Below are 20,140 nucleotides of genomic sequence, written 5' to 3'. Positions count from 1 at the left end.
GCTTCAGATGGGAACAGAGCGCCGGCCGTAGCGGCCATTTAGGGTATGAACCAACGGAAAGGAAGATCTTTCTGTCTAAATCTGCCTGTCAACAAACAAACAAACAAACAAAGATTTCAACAGTTTGCACCCACACAGATACACAAAGTATAAGGTACTGTTTGAATACTAAGTTTTACTGTTAATTTGCATAGTACAATACATTAAGGACAGAGGTCCTAGATGGGGAGCAAGTGCACAGTGATTCCTGTTGTTGATTTAACAACTGACACACTTATTTTACTTATGACATCAGTAATCATCAGCTGTCAAGGCTATGGAAGCCTCTTGAGTTCACAAACTCCGACCTTATTTAGACAAAGCCGTAATTAAAGTAGAATTTCTCTCCTCTCTTCAGAGAAAGGTTCCTCCTTCTTTGATGGCCCCTTCTTTCCACCGGGATTTCACTCAGAGATCATTCATTTAGGTCATTTTGGGCAACTAAAATTAATTTGATGTGATTAACATGTGTGAAAACTACTATATAAGCACAAATATTTCCAGATTTCTCCCATATAAATATGCAGATCTGCAGATGGCAATCAAACCCATAATACCACCTCCCCACAAGTGTCAGGCTTACTGAAATAAGTATTTCCTGTATTAAAGAGAACTATCGGACCTCATCAGCATTACATTTCTAATTTTGGCAAAATTTTAATATTTTAGCCTTCAGACACAAGTATCTTTTTTTCTTTTATGATTTATTTGAAAGGCAGAATTAGAGAGAGATGGAGAAACAGAGATCTTCAATCTGCTGGTTCACTCCCCAAATGGCCACGGCTGGGCCAGACCAAAGCCAGGAGCTTCTACTGGGTCTCCCACATGGGTGCAGGCACCCAAGCACTTGGGCCATCTTCCTCTGCTTTTCTCAGGCCATTAGCAGGGAACTAGATCAGAACAGCCTGGACTCAAACTGGTGCCCACAAAGGATGCAGGCATCACAGGCAGATTAACCTAATAAACCACAATGCTGGCACCTAGCTGCTTATTTTTATGGAAAGGGAGGTAATGGCATTTAATGTTAGTATATCTCACCGACACAATGGTAGAACTGGGTTTGAATTTTCATGCAAGAACTTACCAGCAGTGTTGTCTTGTGTAACTCACCTAACCTCTCCCAAGTCTGTTATCTCATATGCAAAATGGGAATTATAGTATCTACTTTGCAGAGTTGCTGATTAGATAATTGAAGTAAAACAGTACTATGCCTGACACATAATAGGCCTATAAATGATAGCTATTATTACTATAAAGGTCGACAGCACTGGAGAATATTGCACTCCCTTTACAATGCTTTTTTCAGTTTGTGAATTTTACTGTCCATTAAAATCACCTGTGATGTTTGTTCCTGACTTACCGGATCCCAACTCAGAGAGGCCCAAGGACAATGTTGAGAAAAATTAGCTGAGTTTTTCTTATTTTTTTTTTAATTCATTTATTTATTTGAAAGTCAGAGTTACAGAGATGGAGAGACAGAGAGAGAAAAAGGTATCTTCCATCCACTGGTTCACTCCCCAGATGATCGATATGACCAGGACTGGGTTAGGGGAAGCCAGGAGCTTCCCATGTGGGTGGCAGGGGCCAAAGAACTTGGTCCATTTGCTGTTGCTTTCCCAGACCATTAACAAGAGCTGGACTGGAAGTGGGGCAGCCAAGACTTGAACTGGCGCCAATGTGGGATGCTTGTGTTGCAGGTGTCAACTTTACCCAGTAAGCCACAACGTCGGCCCTGGGTTTTTAATTTATACTTGACTCCACGGTATTTTCACTCTGTTGCATTACAAAACACAAGAAAGAAACAATTTATGAAAATAATTCAACTGCATAAAATATCTGCCAAACAGAATAAAAACTACTTTAAAATAATGGCTTTGTGATAGTTTATTGTGAAGGTCATTTTAAAAACAAAGATATAGACAATATGAGAATAAATTGCACAGAATATGCTCATTAAATAATTATGGTAATTAAATCAAAATAAGGGAGATCTGTTCTCTTCTGCAACTCTGGAAATATTTTATTGTCCTGAAGATTCTGATACTTCCAAAACAGGAGAAAATCATGGCAATTTAAGTTGCCTCTTAATCACATAAATCTGCAATATCAACCACATTTTTCTTCCCAATAAGTCAGTTTCGATCTTCAAATTGTGCCTTGTTTTTTAAAAGATAAGATGCTAGAAATTCAATGGGATTTGGTGGTCTGAAAGGAAAAGAAATCCAAAGTTGAGACATATATTCACTAGATGCGTGAATTTAAACATAATGTTTCATAATGAAAACATACCTTTTGAAGTTTAAATTTTCATTTTACAGTCAAAGAGTATTTGTAATCATAGGGTAAATGAGATAGGCAAGCAAATCAGCCAACAATGAAGTCTGAAATTATTATATGGCTTAAATTCAGCTATGAACTCAATTCTAAAACACTTATTTCAAAAACACACTGACACTATGATGATGATTACCAAGAACAGAGACTTAAAGGGGTCGCAAGACAGACAGACAGTATTCAGTTTCTTGATTTGAGTACAACAGAAGTATGTTTAGTTTATTAACAATTATCAGGCTGTACAACTATGGAGTAAGTTTCTATTATATTATCCTTCAGCAAATAATTAAAAGAAAATGGCCATAGCATCTTCAAGGCATACAGAGGAGAACTCTAAGTTACCACTTAAAGGAATCAATATTTATTTGCGTAGTAAATTGTTATGCTTTTTTTTTTTTGGACAGGCAGAGTGGACAGTGAGAGAGAGAGACAGAGAGAAAGGTCTTCCTTTGCCGTTGGTTCACCCTCCAATGGCCGCCGCAGCCAGCGCGCTGCGGCCGGCCCACTGCGCTGATCCGAAGCCAGGAGCCAGGTACTTATCCTGGTCTCCCATGGGGTGCAGGGCCCAAGCACTTGGGCCATCCTCCACTGCACTCCCTGGCCACAGCAGAGAGCTGGCCTAGAAGAGCGGCAACCGGGACAGAATCCGGCGCCCTGACCGGGACTAGAACCCAGTGTGCCGGCGCCGCAAGGCGGAGGATTAGCCTAGTGAGCCGCGGCACTGGCCGTTATGCTTCTTTTTATTCAAAATGTAAATCAATAATTTTAGGGGCTGGCATACTGGTGCAGTGAGTTAAACTGCTGCCTGAGATGCCAGCACCCCAGTTCAAGTCCCAGCTGCTCCACTCCTGATCCAACTCCCTGCTAATGGGCTGGGAAACCAGCAAAGATGGCCTAAGTACTTCAGCCCCTGCCACTACCCTGGGAGACCTGGATGGAGTTTCAGGCTCCTGGTTTTGGCTGGACCAAGCCATTGTGGCCCTCTGGGGAGTGAACTACCGGATGGAAGATCTCTCTCTCTTTCTCTCTCTTACAAACAAACAAATATTTTTAAAAAAATAATTTTAATACTGGAACACAGAGCATACCTGAGAAGTATCTTTATAAAAGTAGGTGTTATTTCATTCTTAACATCTTTACATAAATTATTCTTACTAGGAAAACAACTCCAAAGACGAAAAGTTGTGGAGATGCTATTTAAAACTCTACCATGGGAGGCCGGTGCCGCGGCTCAATAGGCTAATCCTCCACCTTGCGGCGCCGCCACACCGGGTTCTAGTCCCGGTCGGGGTGCCGGATTCTGTCCTGGTTGCCCCTCTTCCAGGCCAGCTCTCTGCTGTGGCCAGGGAGTGCAGTAGAGGATGGCCCAAGTGCTTGGGCCCTGCACCCCATGGGAGACCAGGATAAGTACCTGGCTCCTGCCATCGGATCAGCACGGTGCGCCGGCCGCAGCGCACCGGCCACAGCGTGCCGGCGGTGGCCATTGGAGGGTGAACCAACAGTAAAGGAAGACCTTTCTGTCTCTCTCTCACTGTCCACCCTGCCTGTAAAAAAAAAAAAAAAAAAAACCTCAACCTCTACCATGGGGGCCAGGCCAGTGCTGTGGCATAGTAGACTAAGCCTCCACCTATGGTGCTAGCACCCCATATGGTGTCTGTGTGTGTCCCGGCTGCTCCTCTTCTAATCCAGTTCTCTGTTTATAGCCTGGGAAAGCAGAAGATGGCTTTGCACCCACATGAGAGATCTAGAAGAAGGTCCTGGCTTCAGATCAGCTCAGCTCTGGCCACTGCGGCCATTTGGCGGGTAAACAGCAGATGGAAGACCTTTTTCTCTGTCTTTCCCTCTCTCTGTAATTCTACCCCTCAAATAAATAAATCTTAAAAAAAAAAAAAAAACTACTATGAGAAGACATCTAAAAATCATCTATGATGATTGCAAAACTTCTCTTAGCACTGTAAACATCCTTTTGAGCTGTCTACACATAGATGACATTTTTCACATAATACTTAGGGTGAATCTGATAAATTACTTTGCCAGCATTTTTACTTTAAGAATATATTTAAAATAGATTGTGACTTGAAAACTTGAAATTTTCTCCTTCAGTATATATATGACATCGACATTTTAGTTGTAATAGAATCAAAACAATCTGTCAAAATAAATTCTATTTTACAAATAAATCAAAAACTTATTTATTGCTTATTCATATAATCTTTAACTAAATAAGACATCTATTCTAAGTCTTACTAAAAGACATATCTCCCTCAAGTTCTTTAATAAGGAAATGTTAATTAAAGCATTTTGGTACAAGTTTTATTTACTCTCAATTTTATCTGAAAGGTAGAGAGACAAAGACAGAGCCAGACAGAGGTCTTCCATCCACTGGTTCATTGTTCAAATGCATGTTACAGGAGGGGCTGGGCCAGGCTGGGCCAGGCGGCTGCAATTCAATCTGGCTCCTACATGAGTGGTAGGGACCCAATTTATTGAGCCATAACCTGCTGCCTCCCAGAGTGCACATTAGCAGCTGGAATTGGAAGTGGAGCGGACACTTAAAACCTGAGACTCAAACTGTGATATGGGATACAGGTGTCCCAAGTGGCAACTTAACCACTGTACCAAACACCCACCCCCTGGGGCCTTAAGGATAAATTTTTGGACAGAAATATGATATTATATAGTAAGAAACATGTCCTTCAAACTAGAAAACCTTGGGAATTTTCCATAAGAAAGCATTAAACAAAAGCAAAAGAGGCATGGAAATAGACAAAATACCTAGTGACCCATAAAAACAAAGGAAATTGTACCTAAATGCTCAACAATGGGGAAATACCCTAGTTGTGGTATTATAATAACAAATTACATTCATAAAAACTATAGAAACAATGACAAATTGTTATATTAAGTTAAAGAGGATACAAAATTTACAAACATGTACATGATGTAATACCAAGAGAAAAAATGTAATGTGTGAACTGTGAAATTATGGCTGACTTCTTTAAAGACAAACTATTCATAAATTATACAGTAAAAGCTAGCCATATATAACTAATGTTCTTCCAATAGAGAAGTCTGTTCTGCTTTCTCTGCTAGCTCCACTGGCAGACACTATTGTCTTACCTTTCCTTTGCAAGCACAGCAAGTCCCTGTAATAAGATAGGCACAACTGTCTGATCCAGGTAGGCACGGGTTGGCAAAGACTGCAGATCCACCTTCTGTTTTGAAGACTTTTCTGCATTAATCTTCTCATTTTCTACTATCCTCTGGTGAATTCAAAAAACAATGGATGAATATTCCAAATAACTAGATTAATTCCAATGCTAAACAAAATCAACAGAAATATGATACTAACAGAAAAGGCAAATCACTGAGTAGCAATCTGCAAACCTCTACACCAAAATAAATTCAGACACATCTATGAAATTTCATTTAAACTTTTACCAAATCTCTGAACACTGTAATATCTCATGCTTTTAGCGGGATATCTCTAGATTCTTCTCCTTCCCTTTCCTCCTGCCTTTTTAAGGAGTAAATACAACTCCCCCCTCTTTTTTTTTCATTCAAATACCTTCTTTCAGTATGTTTCAAAGTTTCTGGAAATGACATTCAGTATCAATGAATCACAGCAAGAAAGCTAGTCCTGTTTCAGTTTTTATACCACAGATACTATTTTATCAAGGACAATCTAAGGTTGGTGCTAGTATGTTTTTAATTATTTACTTATTTTATTTGAAAGAGAGTGAGAGAAACAGACAGAGATCTCTCATCTGCTAGTTCATTCCCCAAATGCCCACAACAGCTGAGGCTGGGCCAGGCTGAAGCCAAGTGCCCAGAATTCAATCCAGGTTTCCCATGAAGTGGCAGACAGAGACTCAACTACTTCAGCCATCACCTGCTGCCTCTCAGGGTACACATTAGCAGAAAGCTAGAAACAGAAGCAGAGCGAGGATGCCAACATGGGCACTCTAAAATAAGATGCAGCCATCTTAACCACTGAAGCTCATACCCACTCCCGATGCTGATATGTTAATACTTGGTAAACTCTCTTTAATAAAGAAAGCAAGCTTCAGGCCCAGAGGCTAACACCATAGAATCTAGCTATAATTCATTACCATTATTTTCTATTCACTGTTTTCAAATTTGTTTTCACATAGATTCAGCTGATAACCAGAGCACTGAAAACTAATTTATTAAAAATTTTTGTTGGGGCTGGTGTTGTGGCACAGCAGGTTAAGCCACAGCCTGTGAGCCAGCATCCCATACAGCCACCAGTTCCTGTCAAGGCTGCTTTACTTGCATTCTAGCTCCCCACTAATGTGCCTGGGAAAGCAGCAGAAGATGGCTCAAATGCCTCGACCCCTGCACCAATGTGAGAGACCTGGATGAAGCTCCTGCCTCCAGACTTTAGCTCAGCCTAGCCCAGGTCATCACAGCCATTTGAGTGAACCAGTGGATGGAAGACCTCTTTCTCTCTCTCTCTGCCTTCCTCTATCTCTGCCTTTCAAATAAATTAATTAAATCTTTAAAAATAAATAAAAACACTTATCTTGTAAATAATCTATTGTATTAGAAATAAGTGGCTCTGCTACACCTGCTGTGGTGTAGCAGGCCAAGCCTCCACCTGAAGCACTGGCATCCCATCTGGGCACCAGTTTGTGCCCCAGCTATTCCTCTTCCAATCCAGCTCTCTGCTTATGGCCTGGAAAACAGTGGAAGCAAAGAAGAAGTACTTGGGCCCCTGACCCATGTGGGAGACCTGGAGGAAGCTCCTGACTCCTGGCTTTGGATCAGCTCAACCTCTACCATTGCAGCCATTTGGGGAATGAACCGGCAGATGGAAGATAACTCACTCTCTCTAGCTCTGCCTTACAAATAAATCAAATAATATAAATTTTTAAAAAAGAAATAAGTGGCTCTAAAAACAAACATTAATCTTGATAGAAATCCAGTTACATGACCTTTTTCTTTGATCACAAACTGGGTATGAGTCAACAAAGAAAAATCATTTTTCTAGATTGAATTTTATTTTGTAAAAAGTGAAAAAGAACTTAATCTACAACATATACACACCATGGTTCCCCAAGATAGTTCCCATAACTACATCAGACTATTTTTTCTAGTTTTCTTATGATTTCTCAATCTAAACTTGGAACTTAGATAATCATTTCCTATAAAGTTTTCTTTAGTTTTTTTTTTTTTGAAGATTTTATTTATTTATTTGAGAGGCAGAGTTACAGACAGTGAGAGGGAGAGACAGAGAAAGGTCCTCCTTCTGCTGGTTCACTCCCGAAATGGTCCCAATGGCTGAAGCTGCACTGATCTGAACCCAGGAGCCACAAGCCTCCTCTGGGTCTCCCACACCAGTGCAGGGGCCCAAGCACTTTGGCCATCCTCCACTGCTTTCCCAAGCCATAGAAGAAAGCTGGATTGGCAGAGGAGCAGCAGAGACTAGAACTGGAGACCATATGGGATGCTGGCACTGCAGGTGGAGGACTAACCCACTGCACCACAGCACCAGCCCATAAAGTTTTCTTAATATACTACCCACAGCATAGTCAATCCTGAAATTCTAGCCATTGTAAAATTCACCTTCCCACTGCAGAAAAGATCATATAACCTGATATTTCTAAAACCTGACATTATCATCTTGAATGAGTTTTTTCTCCCAGATCAAAATCCACTATTGTTGGGCCTGCAGTGCTGTGGCACAGCAGGTTAACGCCCTGGCCTGAAGCGCCAGCATCCCATATGGGCGCCGGTTCTAGTCCTGGCTGCTCCTCTTCCAATCCAGCTCTCTGCTATGGCCTGGGAAAGCAGTAGAAGATAGCTCAAGTCCTTGGGCCCCTGCACCCTTGTGGGAGACCCAGAAGAAGCTCCTGGCTCCTGGCTTCGGATTGGCTCAGTTCCACCCATTGTGGCCATCAGAGGAGTGAACCAGTGGATGGAGGACCTTTTTCTCTGCCTCAACCTCTCTCTGTAACTCTTTCAAATAAATAAATCTTAAAAAAAAAAAAAAATCCACTATTGTTTAGAACTTCACCGTGATCACAATTAAAACAAAATTGAGTTGGGGGTGAGCATTCAGTGCCATGGTTAAGATAACACTTGGGGTCAGCATTATGGCAGCAGGTAAAAGCTGCAACCTGTAGTGCAGGTATCCCATATGGGCACCAGTTCAAGTCCTGGCTGCTCCACTTTTGATCTAGCTCTCCACTATGGCGTGGGAAACCAGAAGATGGCCCCAGTCCTTCGGCCCCTGCACCTACGTGGGAGACCTGGAGGAGCCTCTGGGCTCCTGGCTTCGGATCAGCCCAGCTCCAGTTGTTGTGGCCATTTGGGGACTAAACCAGTGGAAGGAAGACTCTCTCTCTGCAACTCTACTTTTCAAATAAATAAATAAATCTTTAAAAAAAATAGATAACATTTGGCACACCAGCACCATAATGGAGTGCCTGGGTTCTAACACTGGCTCGGCTCCAGATTCCAGCTGCCTGCTAAGGGGCATCCTAGGAAGCAACAGGTGATAGTTGGAGCACTTGGGTCACAGCCACTCACATGACAGACCAGGACTGTGTTTCTGGCTCTTGAGCACACAAGAAGTAAACCTGCAGATGGAAGCAGTCTCTGTCCTCCCTTCTATTTTTCTCTGCCTCTCAAATAAGTAACATAAATAAAATTTTTAAAAGAAAAGAAACTCAGGCAACCTTTGAAATCTCAAAACGTATTTTCTTAAAACAGTTCCAACTTCCTGTTAAAGTGTTTCTGTACAATACAAATTAGTCAGTTACATAACATTACAATTTTTCCAAAAAGAAACAGCAATGCTTAAACAACTCTTATATATCTTATAATAAATTACTTAACTAAATCCTCTTATATATTGAACACATTTGAGTACCTAATATATGTCAACTGCCAATGTTTTAGTTAAGTCAACATACTGAATTAACCTGAAGATTAATATATCCAAACTATCAAAAAGAAAAGAAAAATGGCCGGCGCCATGGCTCAATAGGCTAATCCTCCGCCTTGCGGCGCCGGCACACCGGGTTCTAGTCCCGGTCGGGGCGCCGGATTCTGTCCCGGTTGCCCCTCTTCCAGGCCAGCTCTCTGCTGTGGCCAGGGAGTGCAGTGGAGAATGGCCCAAGTGCTTGGGCCCTGCACCCCATGGGAGACCAGGAGAAGCACCTGGCTCCTGCCATCGGATCAGCGCGGTGCGCCGGCCGCAGCAACCATTGGAGGGTGAACCAACAGCAAAGGAAGACCTTTCTCTCTGTCTCTCTCTCTCACTGTCCACTCTGCCTGTCAAAAAAGGAAGGAAGGGAGGGAGGGAGGGAGGGAGGGAGGAAAAAGAATGAGATGATAATAGACACTGCAAAATAGTGATTACAAAAAAGGGGGAAAAAGCATAGTGAGCCCTGAGGTTGCCCCCAGTAACATCTTCCTGCCTAGAGAACTTAAAGGATGCAGCTCGAGAAGGAAGAACTGAGTTGAGAAGACACCATTGGAAATTTGAAGACCAAAAACAATTAGAATTTGCAGGGCAGTGTACTTTGAAAGAAAAAAATGGCACAGAGAGGAGAATTATACAGAGAGAGACTATAAAGAGACTGCCTTCCAGGCTCCTGGTGAATATTTTGTGTATGGGTCTGAGGCAAGCCACTCAAGGCTAGGAAAAGAACCTCCCAGAAGAAGCAGGAGGAAAAATGCCTGGAGTTCATACAGGGCTGAGAACAGTTCATGTTCCATGACCCAGAGTAGGAAAACCTCCTAATACTTGGAGCACTAAGTAGGACACTGATGAGGAGGCAATCAGGCCTAAACTAAAAGCTGGATTGCTCCCACCTAACAAAACTTAAAAGCATGCCTCAAAAGGAACAAACTATTACCAAGTAACTTAACTATGTCCTGGAACAAAATTTAAGTACGTCTCAAGAAATACAAAAGTATCAAATACTATACAAGGTAATATTCACAATGCCCAGCATCCAGTAAGAAATTACCAGGAACGGGTAGGTGTCTGGTACAGTGCTTAGCTGTAGCTTAGGATGCCTGCACCCCATATTGGAGTGCTTAGGTTTGAGGGTAGGCTCCACTTTCCATTTCAGCTCCCTGCTAATGTGTAGCCCGGCAGGCAGAAGATGATAGCTCAAGTACTTGGGTTTCGGACACCCAAATGGGAGATTCATACTGACTTCTGGGCTCCTGGCTTTCATCTAGCCCACAATGGATGCTAGAGGTACTTAAGAGGTAAACCAGCGAATTGAAGACCATTGTCTCTGGCTTTTAAATAAATCAAAAATTAAAAATATTTTTTTAAACTGATAAAAAAATTTTAAAAGGTGTTTATTTATTTGAAGAAGAGACAGAGACAGAGATGTCAATCTTCCATCCACTAGTACACTCCCAGACAGCCACAACAGCTAGTAGTGAGCCGGGCCGGGCCAGGCCAAAGCTAGGAGCCTCATGTGAGTCTCCCACATGAGTGGCAGGGCCTAAACACTTGGGTCATGTTGTACTGCTTTCCTAGCCCATTAACAGGGAACTCGATGAGAAGTGGAGCACACAGGACACAAACTGGTGCCCATATGGGATGCCAGCATCACAGGAAGCAGCTTTACCCCCCTACACCACAATGCCAGTCCCCACCCAACAAAAGAAAACCTTGAAAGCAGCAAAAGACATTATGCATTGAGAAGCAGATCCACTCCCAGCAAAAATATCTTCTAAAAACTATGCAAAACAATGATTTTTTTTTTCAGATATTCAGGATATCACTTGCTGCCTTCCACAGTGCATATTAGCAGGAAGCTAAAATCATAAGGGTGGCCAGGACTTGAACCCGGAGAACTCAACATAGGAAGCAGGTGTCCCCAATGCATTTTAAGTGTTACACCAAATGCGTACTCCAAACATTCAGAAGCTAGAATTTCTTGCAAATGGACTTGTACAAGAAAAGTCAGAGCCCTTTAAGTAGAATGAAAACAACACCAGAGGCCGGCGCCGCGGCTCACTAGGCTAATCCTCCGCCTAGCGGCGCCGGCACACCAGGTTCTAGTCCCGGTCGGGGTGCCGGATTCTGTCCCGGTTGCCCCTCTTCCAGGCCAGCCCTCTGCTGTGGCCAGGGAGTGCAGTGGAGGATGGCCCAGGTGCTTGGGCCCTGCACCCCATGGGAGACCAGGAAAAGCACCTGGCTCCTGGCTCCTGCCATCGGATCAGCGCGGTGCGCCGGCTGCAGCGCGCCGGCCGCGGCGGCCATTGGAGGGTGAACCAACGGCAAAGGAAGACCTTTCTCTCTGTCTCTCTCTCTCACTGTCCACTCTGCCTGTCAAAAAATAATAATAAAAAAAAAAAAAAAAAGAAAACAACACCAGATAGAAGCTGAGATCCACAGAAAAGAAAGAGCCTCAAAATAGTAAATATGTGGGTAAATGCAAAATTCTTCATTTTCTTATTGCTTAAATTCCTTAAGAGAATAAGAAATAAATAAATAAAACATAACTGTCATGCATTTTAGAGGTCACAGCACACATATAAGTAAAATATATGCCAACAATAGTAAAAAGGCTTGGAAGACAAACAATGGAATTCTGTTATTTTTAAGATTTTGTTTGTTTGTTTGAAAGTCAGAAATAGAGAGGACAGAGAGAGAGAGAGAATTCAATCCTCCATCTGCTGGTTCATTCCCCAAATGGCTAAAATGGCCAGAGCTGGGCCAGGCCAAAGCTAGGAGCCAGGAGCCGCCTCTGGGTCTCCTACACAGGTGAAGGGGCCCAAGAACCTGGGCTATCCTCCTCTGCTTTCTAGGCACACTAGCAAGGAGCTGGATCAAAAGAAGAGCAGCCGGGACTTGAACCAGCACCCATATGGGATGCTGGCACTGCAGGCAGAGGCCTAACCTTCTAAGCCTAGTGCCAGCCTCTGTTATAAGGTTCTTAAAACAACAGACAAGAAGATACAATGAGACTTGACCGCTTAAGAAAAATTCCTAAGCCGGTAAAGGAAAGAAAATGGAATTGAAAGAGAGGCAGCTATAGAATAGTAGTTTCCAGACTCCCAAAATGTACAAATTAAAAAAAAAAAAAAAAAAAAGTAAGGTAAGTGGACCAGCATCAACAGGGCAATGGGTTAAGCCACTGCTTACACAGCCGGCATTCCCTATCTGATAGCCAGTTTGAGTTTTGGCTGCTCTGCTTCTCATCCAGCTCCCTCTGATGTACTTGGGAAGGCAGCAGCAGCTGGCCCAACTGCTTGTACCCCAGCCACACACAGGGGCTCCTGACTCCTGTCTTCTGTCTGGCCCAGCCTTGGCCACTGCAGCCATTTGTGGAGTAAACAGCAGATGGAAGACCTCTCGCTCTGTCTCTCCCTCTCTCTCTGTCACTCTGCCTTTCACATAAATAAAAAGCAAACCTAAATACATACATACAAACTATGGTGACTGGGAAAACTAATATAAGGTATATTTTTTGCCAAGTAAAAATTTAAATTACTATTTTACTATCACCATTAATTCATAAAATGGCACTAAAATTACATAAACAGAGGCCAGCACTCTAGTACGGCAGGTTAAGCATGCCATACTGAAGTGCCAGTTCAAGTTCTGGCTGCTCCATTTTTAATCCAGCTTCCTGCCAATGTGATTGGGAAGGCAACAGAAGATGGCCCAGGTCCTTGGGTCCCTGCCACCCACATGGGAAAGCAGGATGGAGTTTCTGGCTCCTGCCTTCAGCCTGGCACAGCCCTGGTGTTGTGGCCATTTTGGGAATAAATACTTGATGAACGATCTCTCTCTCTCTCTCTCCCCCTCTCCCTATTGCTTTGCCTTTCAAATAAATAAATCTTTTCTTAAAAAGTTATAGAAACAAGTCTATCAGTCATGAAATAATATAATGAACACTCTCCACTATCCTTATTTTTTCTCATGGAAATTGGTCTAAGGTTTTGGGATGCAGCACTTGGGCATCATTGCTCTACAGCAGGGGTGGAGAACCTTTTTTTCACCAAGGGCCACTGCAAGTAATGAGCTTTACCCACTATGCCACAGTGCTGGCCCCATTTGGATATTTTTAACATCATTCCCCAGCCATATAACTTAAAAAGTAGCCTGCTATACATTTATTGAATTTTCAGTTCCACCTGTGGTTGCCTCAGCAGGATAGATCTAATGATTTCTAGGACCTTATACAGCCCACAGTGAGTTAAACATTCTCCAACCCTGCTCTACAGTATCAAGGCTTTGCCTTCATATACAAATACCATCGAGAAAAGACTGTGAGGACACCTTAAAGTCTCTTAGATGATTAGAACACAAAACAGTGTATTTACAGAGTCACCTTATTCAGCATTGCAGTTCAATTAAAATTTGCACTATGAAAACAGATGGGGGTGGGGCGGCGCTGTGGCACAGTAGGGAAAGCCACCGCCTACAGTGCCAGCATCCCATATGGGCACCAGTTCCAAGTCCTAGCTGCTCCAATTCCCATCCAGCTCCCTGCCTGGGAAAGCAGAAGACGGCCCAAATACTTGGGTCCCTGCACCTACGTGGGAGACCCGGAAGAAGCTCCTGGATCCAGGCTTCAGATTGGCGCAGCTCCAGCTACTGCAGCCATTTTGGGAGTGAACCAGTGGATGGAGGAGCTCGCTCGCTCTCTAGCACTGCCTTTCAAATAAATAAACAAATCTTAAAAAAAAAAAAAAAAAAAAAAAAAAAAAACCACACAGATGGACTCTTTTTACCACTGGTCAAATCAGTACACAGGAATAGCAATTTTATAGGTACAAAGTAGCCATGCCAGTGAACTCTAGAAGTTGCAATACAAATTAATCCTACTGTAAAGCTATCAGCCTGCCTAGATTTAAAACACAGCTCTTGATGCCAGTGCAGTAACATAGCAGGTTAAGCTGCAACCAGTAGCGCACCGATTTGCATCCCTGCTACTCCACTGCTGATCCAGCTCCCTGCTAATGTGCCAGGGAAAGCAGCAGAGGATCATCCGACTGCTTGGTCCCCTGTACCCCAGTGGGAGACCCGGAAGAAACTCATGGCTCCAGCCTGGCTCAACCCTGGCTATTTGGGGAGTGCCCAGCAAATACAAGACCAATATCTCTCTCTCTGTAACTCTGCCTTTCAAATAAATAAAATATACAAAAAAAAGAATACATGCAAATATTTTTAAAAATCTTAAAAAGAAAATTACAGCTTTCCACTTACTTCCTGGGTGACAGTGGACAAGTCACTCAACTGAGCCTTAGGTGTAAAGATAGATGCAAATTGCTTAACAGTGTGTATGGCACATCACAAAAGGGCTGAAGAAACATTAGCAGCTATTACTATTACTATACACAGAAATGCTCCTGCGCTCATTTATTCAAACGTAATCACCCATGTCTATTTTTTTAAGATAACACATAAATCTGCTCTAAGAAGTCTCTATTAGCCTAACTGTGGTCAATTCATCTGTCCCAGTCAGTATTTACTCATTCATTCACAAAAGTACCTTCCATTTTTTTTAGACACAATCTCTTAAAAGGCCTACAAAAAAAAAAAAAAGGTACACCTTCTTTGGAATGCTTGTACTTGTAGTCTCTGAATCAAGACTAAATCATGTAAGATAAAAAGTGTCTACTCTGTTACAGCTTCCAATGGCATCTACTACTGAACTCTGCCATTAAGCTTTAACTCCACCAGCACAATCTTCTACTACTACAAAGACCAACGAGCTGAACTTTCATCCGTTTTTACACCTTAACATCCCAACCGATGCACTCATACCCACCACGCAAAATGTCTCTGTGTCCTTCAGTAATGCGGGCTTGTTTCCCAAAATGACTTTTAAGTTAGGATTCTTGGCTCAAAAGTAATTGGTTCGCTAGTCAAACGAGTTAGCTATAATCTGATCCTATTCAGCTCATGGTAGCAAAAATTTCCCCTCGTGCAAAGCAACCTAGTAAAAACGGATCCCAAGTTTTCTCCAGCTCTCAAGAGACGACCAGAGGTGGCACAGGAATTGAGCGAGTTACCTCTACGTTGTCTGTGAGACCATACTCAGAATGAGGGTTCTCTGCAACCTAGAAAACAAAACAGGATCCCACAGACATGAGCCACGTTCCCCGCTGCCTCCCTGCACGCCGCCACCCCAAATCCAAGGGCCTCCGGATACCTGCGTCTGTCCCTCCAGCATCTGCTCTGGCTCCATGGCGGGCCCCGCGAGTCAGTTCCAGGATACCAAGTCTTGGAAAACAAGAGTTGAGAGTTACCCGGGAGCTTTCAACCCGGAGACGCCGGGATGGAGCGCTGCCCGGCTTCGACCCCGCCCCTCACCCCCACCAGGGCGCCAGCGCAGCCCCCCCAGCATGTGAGGAGCACGATAGGACGGCCCGTGACTGGAGGCCCGGAGCAGGTACAGAAGCTCCAGGGCTGCCCCAACTACCTACGAGAAGTAAGAAAAGCAGGAAGAGGAGCTGATTACCGCGCCGAAGCTGTTCGTTCCTAAGAGGTCTGCACAGCTCCAACTAAGAGGTCTGTACAGCGCAAACCGCTTCGGCCGTAAGTGACGGATGTCGCACAACTGCCGCGCCTGCGCAGAGCCTCCCAGTGGGTCTGGGGCGGGAAGGCGCCCCGCGCCCCCGAGAGTCTTTGTGGCTTTTCTGAAGTGCGGCTGTGATGGACGAATCCCTCCTCATCCTGTCCTCCCAGGACGAGCAATCCCGACTGCACACCCAGAGTTTCGGCCTGGCCAGCAGCCGGAAGATGCCCGGAAACATCGGCCGAAGCTCTCCTTAGATACCGCCTATTGAATGGTTCTCACCAGAAAAATCATAGGCTCAGGCTGCGGAATCCGCCGGAGGGAAGAACCAGTGTGTGGGGATTTAGTAGTCAGCTTTTATTCGCGCCTCACGTCTGTGAATATGCGTTGTGAGTGGGGCCTTAGGTTTGTATCGTACTCTTTTTCCCTTGGTACTATTGAATTTGTAAGAACTACAAAAGATAATTAGCCTTCTTACATACACTTTTTTTTTTTAAGATTGTTTATTTATTTGAAAGAGTTACAGCGAGAGAGGAGAGGGAGAGAGAGAGGTCTAACATCTGCTGATTCACTCCCCAAATGGCCGTAACGGCCAGAGCTGTGCCGATCCGGAACCAGGAGCTTCTTCCCGGTCTCCCACGTGGGTGCAGGTTGGGCAATCCCACTGCTCTCCCAGGCCACAGCAGAGAGCTGGATAGGAATTGGAGCAGCCACGAGGGATGCCTGCACTGCAGGCCGCAGCCTCCCTGGCTACTGCACTGCACCGCCCCCTACATGCATTTTGAAAGAGTAGCAAAGGGGATCTGGTAAAGCAGGTATTTTCTTGCCAGTGAATTCATGTATTTTCATGTAAATTTAAGTGATAGACCGACTCAGTCCCATTGTAGTGGCCCATTGTGAAGTGAAAACTTGATAACTTCATATAAATATTTGAAGACCAAATTATGGCATGTCAATATGATTGACATTAAAATTAAAAATCACATTTGTGGAAATATATAACATTAAGTACTTTTTAAATACTTTATTTTGCTGTTTATTTTTTTAAAGATTTATTTATCTATTTGAAAGTCAGTTACGGGGGCCTCACTGTGGCATAGCCAGTAAAGCCGCCACCTGCAGTGCCGGCATCCTATACCGGTCCCAGAAGCTCCACATCTGATCTAGGCCTGGGAAAGCAGTGGAAGATAGTCCAAGTCCTTGGGCCCCTGCCTGCTTGGGAGGCCTGGAAGAAGCTCCTGGCTCCTAGCTTCGGATCGGCCCAGCTCCAGCTGTTGCAGCCATTTGGGGAGTAAAGCAGTTGTTGGAAGATCTCTCCCCACCCCGCCCTGCCTCTCTAATAAATGAAATAATCTTTAAACAAACAAAAAAGCAAGGAAGAAGGTCAGTGGCAGAGACAGAGAGAATCTCATCTGCCGGTTCACTCCCCATATGGCAACAACAGTCAGGGCTGGGCCAGGCCAAAGCTAGGGGCTTCATCCACGTTTCCCACGTGGGAGCAGGGCCCCAAGCACTTGGGCCATCTTGTGAGGACTCAGATGGGTTAACAGGCAGTCAGGGTGGTCTCAGTGGAAATTTGGGGTGTAGAGTGCTTGCTTTCCCCCAAAAGTTATCCTTAGTAGGGTCAGAAGTGCCTGCCTGCCCACTTCCAATTGTAGGAGAAAAGCAAGGGGATGCTGACTCCACCTTCTGCGCTCCCAGTTTACAATGAAAACAAATTAGGTACCCAACCCTTAATGATGGCTCTTTTTAAGCAAGCCAGACAAGATAAAGGATTGCAAAAAGGGTTTTGTCCCAGCTGGTAGCTTTGAGTTCTGCAAGAGGGAAGGCCTACACTTCCGGAAATGGAGAGGCCTACTTCTGGGGAAGAAAGTCCTTGTCAAGGTCCCTGCGGGTGCCTAAAGGTCAACCAGTGAGGATCAGACCCGCCTCAACCTTTAACCCCCATGCCCTGAATCTATAAAAGGAGCTCTCCCAATCTCTGACACGCGACTTCCCCTGCCCCTGCTCTGTTGCTCTGTTGGGACCGGGGAACCTCGCCCGGGAGCGGAACCCCAATAAAAGCCTGTGAATTAATTGATTCGTCTGCCTGGGAAGATTTGTTACGCGCCGGACACCTTGCACCTGCCTCATAACAATGTTGATCTGATTGTCAAGGTTTTTTGTTTGTTTGTTTGTTTGTTTGTTTCAAAAATTGACTGCCTTGGACCACTTTGGTTTTTTTCCTCCCTTGGAAGCTCCCCTCCATGCCACTCTGGCTGGAAGCCTTTGACTCTAATAAATCTTGCTTTTAAATCTCTCTTCTATGTGAGACAAAAAACTGAGGTAATAATATGTTCTCTGCCGCTGTTTGCCTTAACAATCTTCTCTGCTTTCCCAGTCACATTAGCAGGGAACAGGATTGCAAGTAGAGCAGGCAGGATACAAACCTGCGCCCACGTGGGCTGCCAATGCTGCAGGTAGTGGCTATACCCACAGCGTCGGCCCTATTTTTTAAGCTTTTTAAAATGTTTATTTTGAAGGCAAAGTGACAGAAAAATAAATGTCTCATTTGCTGATTTGCTCCCAAGTGCCCTAAACAACCAGGTCTGGGCCAGAGTAAAAGACTTGGAACTTGCAGGTCTTCCATGTGGGTGGCAGGAATCCAAGTTCCTGAGCCTTCATCCGCTGCCTCCTAGGGTACATATTAGTAGGAAGCAGGGGCAGGATTTAGTAGTTCCAGGCGCTTTGGTATGGGATGTGGACACAGGAGCAGCACCTTAGCCCCCAGTGCCACAATGCCTCCCCCTTGTACTTGTTAAAAGCTGCATGGATAAAGATCTAAAGTAAAATTTGTTTAGGAGCTAAAGTTGTGGGTACATTTTTAAGGTTTTATTTTTTCATGTATATTTGATTAGTATTATAAATGGATAACAGGTACATATGGCATTTTGAAGATTTTTCATGTAGATTAATGCAAATATGTAATGCATATGTACAAGATATATAAACTGACATATAAATTCTATTTTTCAAGAATGGGAAATAAAAGCAAGTATGACCAGAGAATAATTAAGGAAAAAAGACAATAGTAATATGCATGGTCATATTTCTTAAATGTCCATACATTTCACCATACACACTGGGCATCGAAAAAATATTTCCAAATTCCAGGAAACAAGTGAAAGCGGCTAATTTACATTTTCCAAGTGCTGAAGATTTTAGTAAAGATAGAATCTAATTTTGCACTCCTTCAAGGCAGGGACCATGTGTTACTTCACATGGTATCTGGTACATTGTAATATATGTTAAGCTGAATTGTTTCATAGTCAAAATTTGATGTTTGTATACTGACACTACTGAAACTATATAAACTTTCACTAAAGGTAGGAGCATAAAATAATTGTCAACTAGGTTTCTCTCAATCTAGATAAAATTTATTGGTGTGATTTACAAAAAGCTTCACTAAAAGTTTTCACATTTAAAACATTAAGGGACAGGCATTGTAGCACAGTAGGTTAAATGACTGCTTGGAACACCTCCAACACTTACCAGAGTGCCTGATTCACGTCCAGGCTACTCCATGCTTCCCATCACGCTTCCAGGTAGTGGGCCTGGGAGGCAGCAGATGATGGCTCAAATACTTGGGTTCCTGCCACTCATGAGGGAAACTCAGATGAAGTTCCTGGTTTCTGTCTTCAGCCTGCACCAGCCCCAGCTATTGCAGCCACTGGGGAAGTGAAGCAGCAGACAGATTCATTCTCTTCCTCTCTGTAACTCTGTCTTTCAAATGAATAAATCTTTAAAAAAAATAGTTGAGGGGGCTGGAGCTGTGGCATAGTAGGCTAAACCTCTGCCTATGGCACCAGCATCTCATATGGGCACTGGTTCATGTCCTGGCTGCTCCACTTTGGATCCAGTTCTCTGCTATGGCCTAGGAAAGCAGTGGAAGATGGCCCAAGTGCTTGGGCCCCTGCACCCACGTTGGACACCCAGAGGAAGCTCTTGGCCCCTTGCTTTGGATTGGCCCAGCTTCGGCAGTTGTGGCCATTTGGGAAGTGAACCAGTAGATGGAAGACCTTTGTCTCTCCCTCTCTCTATCTGTAATTCTACCTCTCAAATAAATAATTTTTTAAAAAAATAAAAAATAGTTTAAAGTTTGAGAAAACAAGCCATAGCAGGAGGAAAAAAACCTGATAGATGGAACTAAATTAGCAAGAAAAGAACAACAAGTATAGAGTTAACTGAAGAGACTGCAG

At 43.7% G+C, this 20,140-nt stretch overlaps 2 protein-coding genes across 14 annotated transcripts in view; both read right to left on the bottom strand.

Moving 5' to 3' along the window:
- The window catches only part of MEMO1 (mediator of cell motility 1), a 652,780-nt gene that overhangs the window by 127,638 nt on the left and 505,002 nt on the right, over positions 1 to 20,140 (bottom strand). The gene's annotated exons all lie outside the window — the stretch shown is intronic.
- DPY30 (dpy-30 histone methyltransferase complex regulatory subunit) overlaps positions 1,452 to 20,140 on the bottom strand; it is a 35,159-nt gene continuing 16,470 nt past the window's right edge. For 6 of the 13 annotated variants that reach the window (XM_070069280.2, XM_070069278.2, XM_070069279.2 and 3 more), the window contains 4 exons: positions 15,537 to 15,607; positions 15,397 to 15,444; positions 5,494 to 5,636; positions 1,906 to 2,244 (listed from right to left, as the gene is read on the bottom strand). In XM_070069280.2, the coding sequence (XP_069925381.1) occupies positions 2,172 to 2,244; positions 5,494 to 5,636; positions 15,397 to 15,444; positions 15,537 to 15,572 (300 nt within the window). In that variant the 5' untranslated portion in view covers positions 15,573 to 15,607 and the 3' untranslated portion in view covers positions 1,906 to 2,171. Of the gene's footprint in view, positions 1,813 to 1,905; positions 2,245 to 5,493; positions 5,637 to 15,396; positions 15,445 to 15,536; positions 15,608 to 15,810; positions 15,929 to 20,140 lie in introns of those variants that run through there. The other 7 variants (XM_089326588.1, XM_089326584.1, XM_089326587.1 and 4 more) reach the window with 5 other exon arrangements.

The sequence above is a fragment of the Oryctolagus cuniculus genome, chromosome 2 (genome assembly GCF_051225735.1).
Source record: "Oryctolagus cuniculus isolate XC-2025 breed Fujian yellow rabbit chromosome 2, ASM5122573v1, whole genome shotgun sequence".
Taxonomy (NCBI): Eukaryota; Metazoa; Chordata; class Mammalia; order Lagomorpha; family Leporidae; genus Oryctolagus; species Oryctolagus cuniculus.
This window is presented reverse-complemented; position numbering and strand designations above follow the sequence as displayed.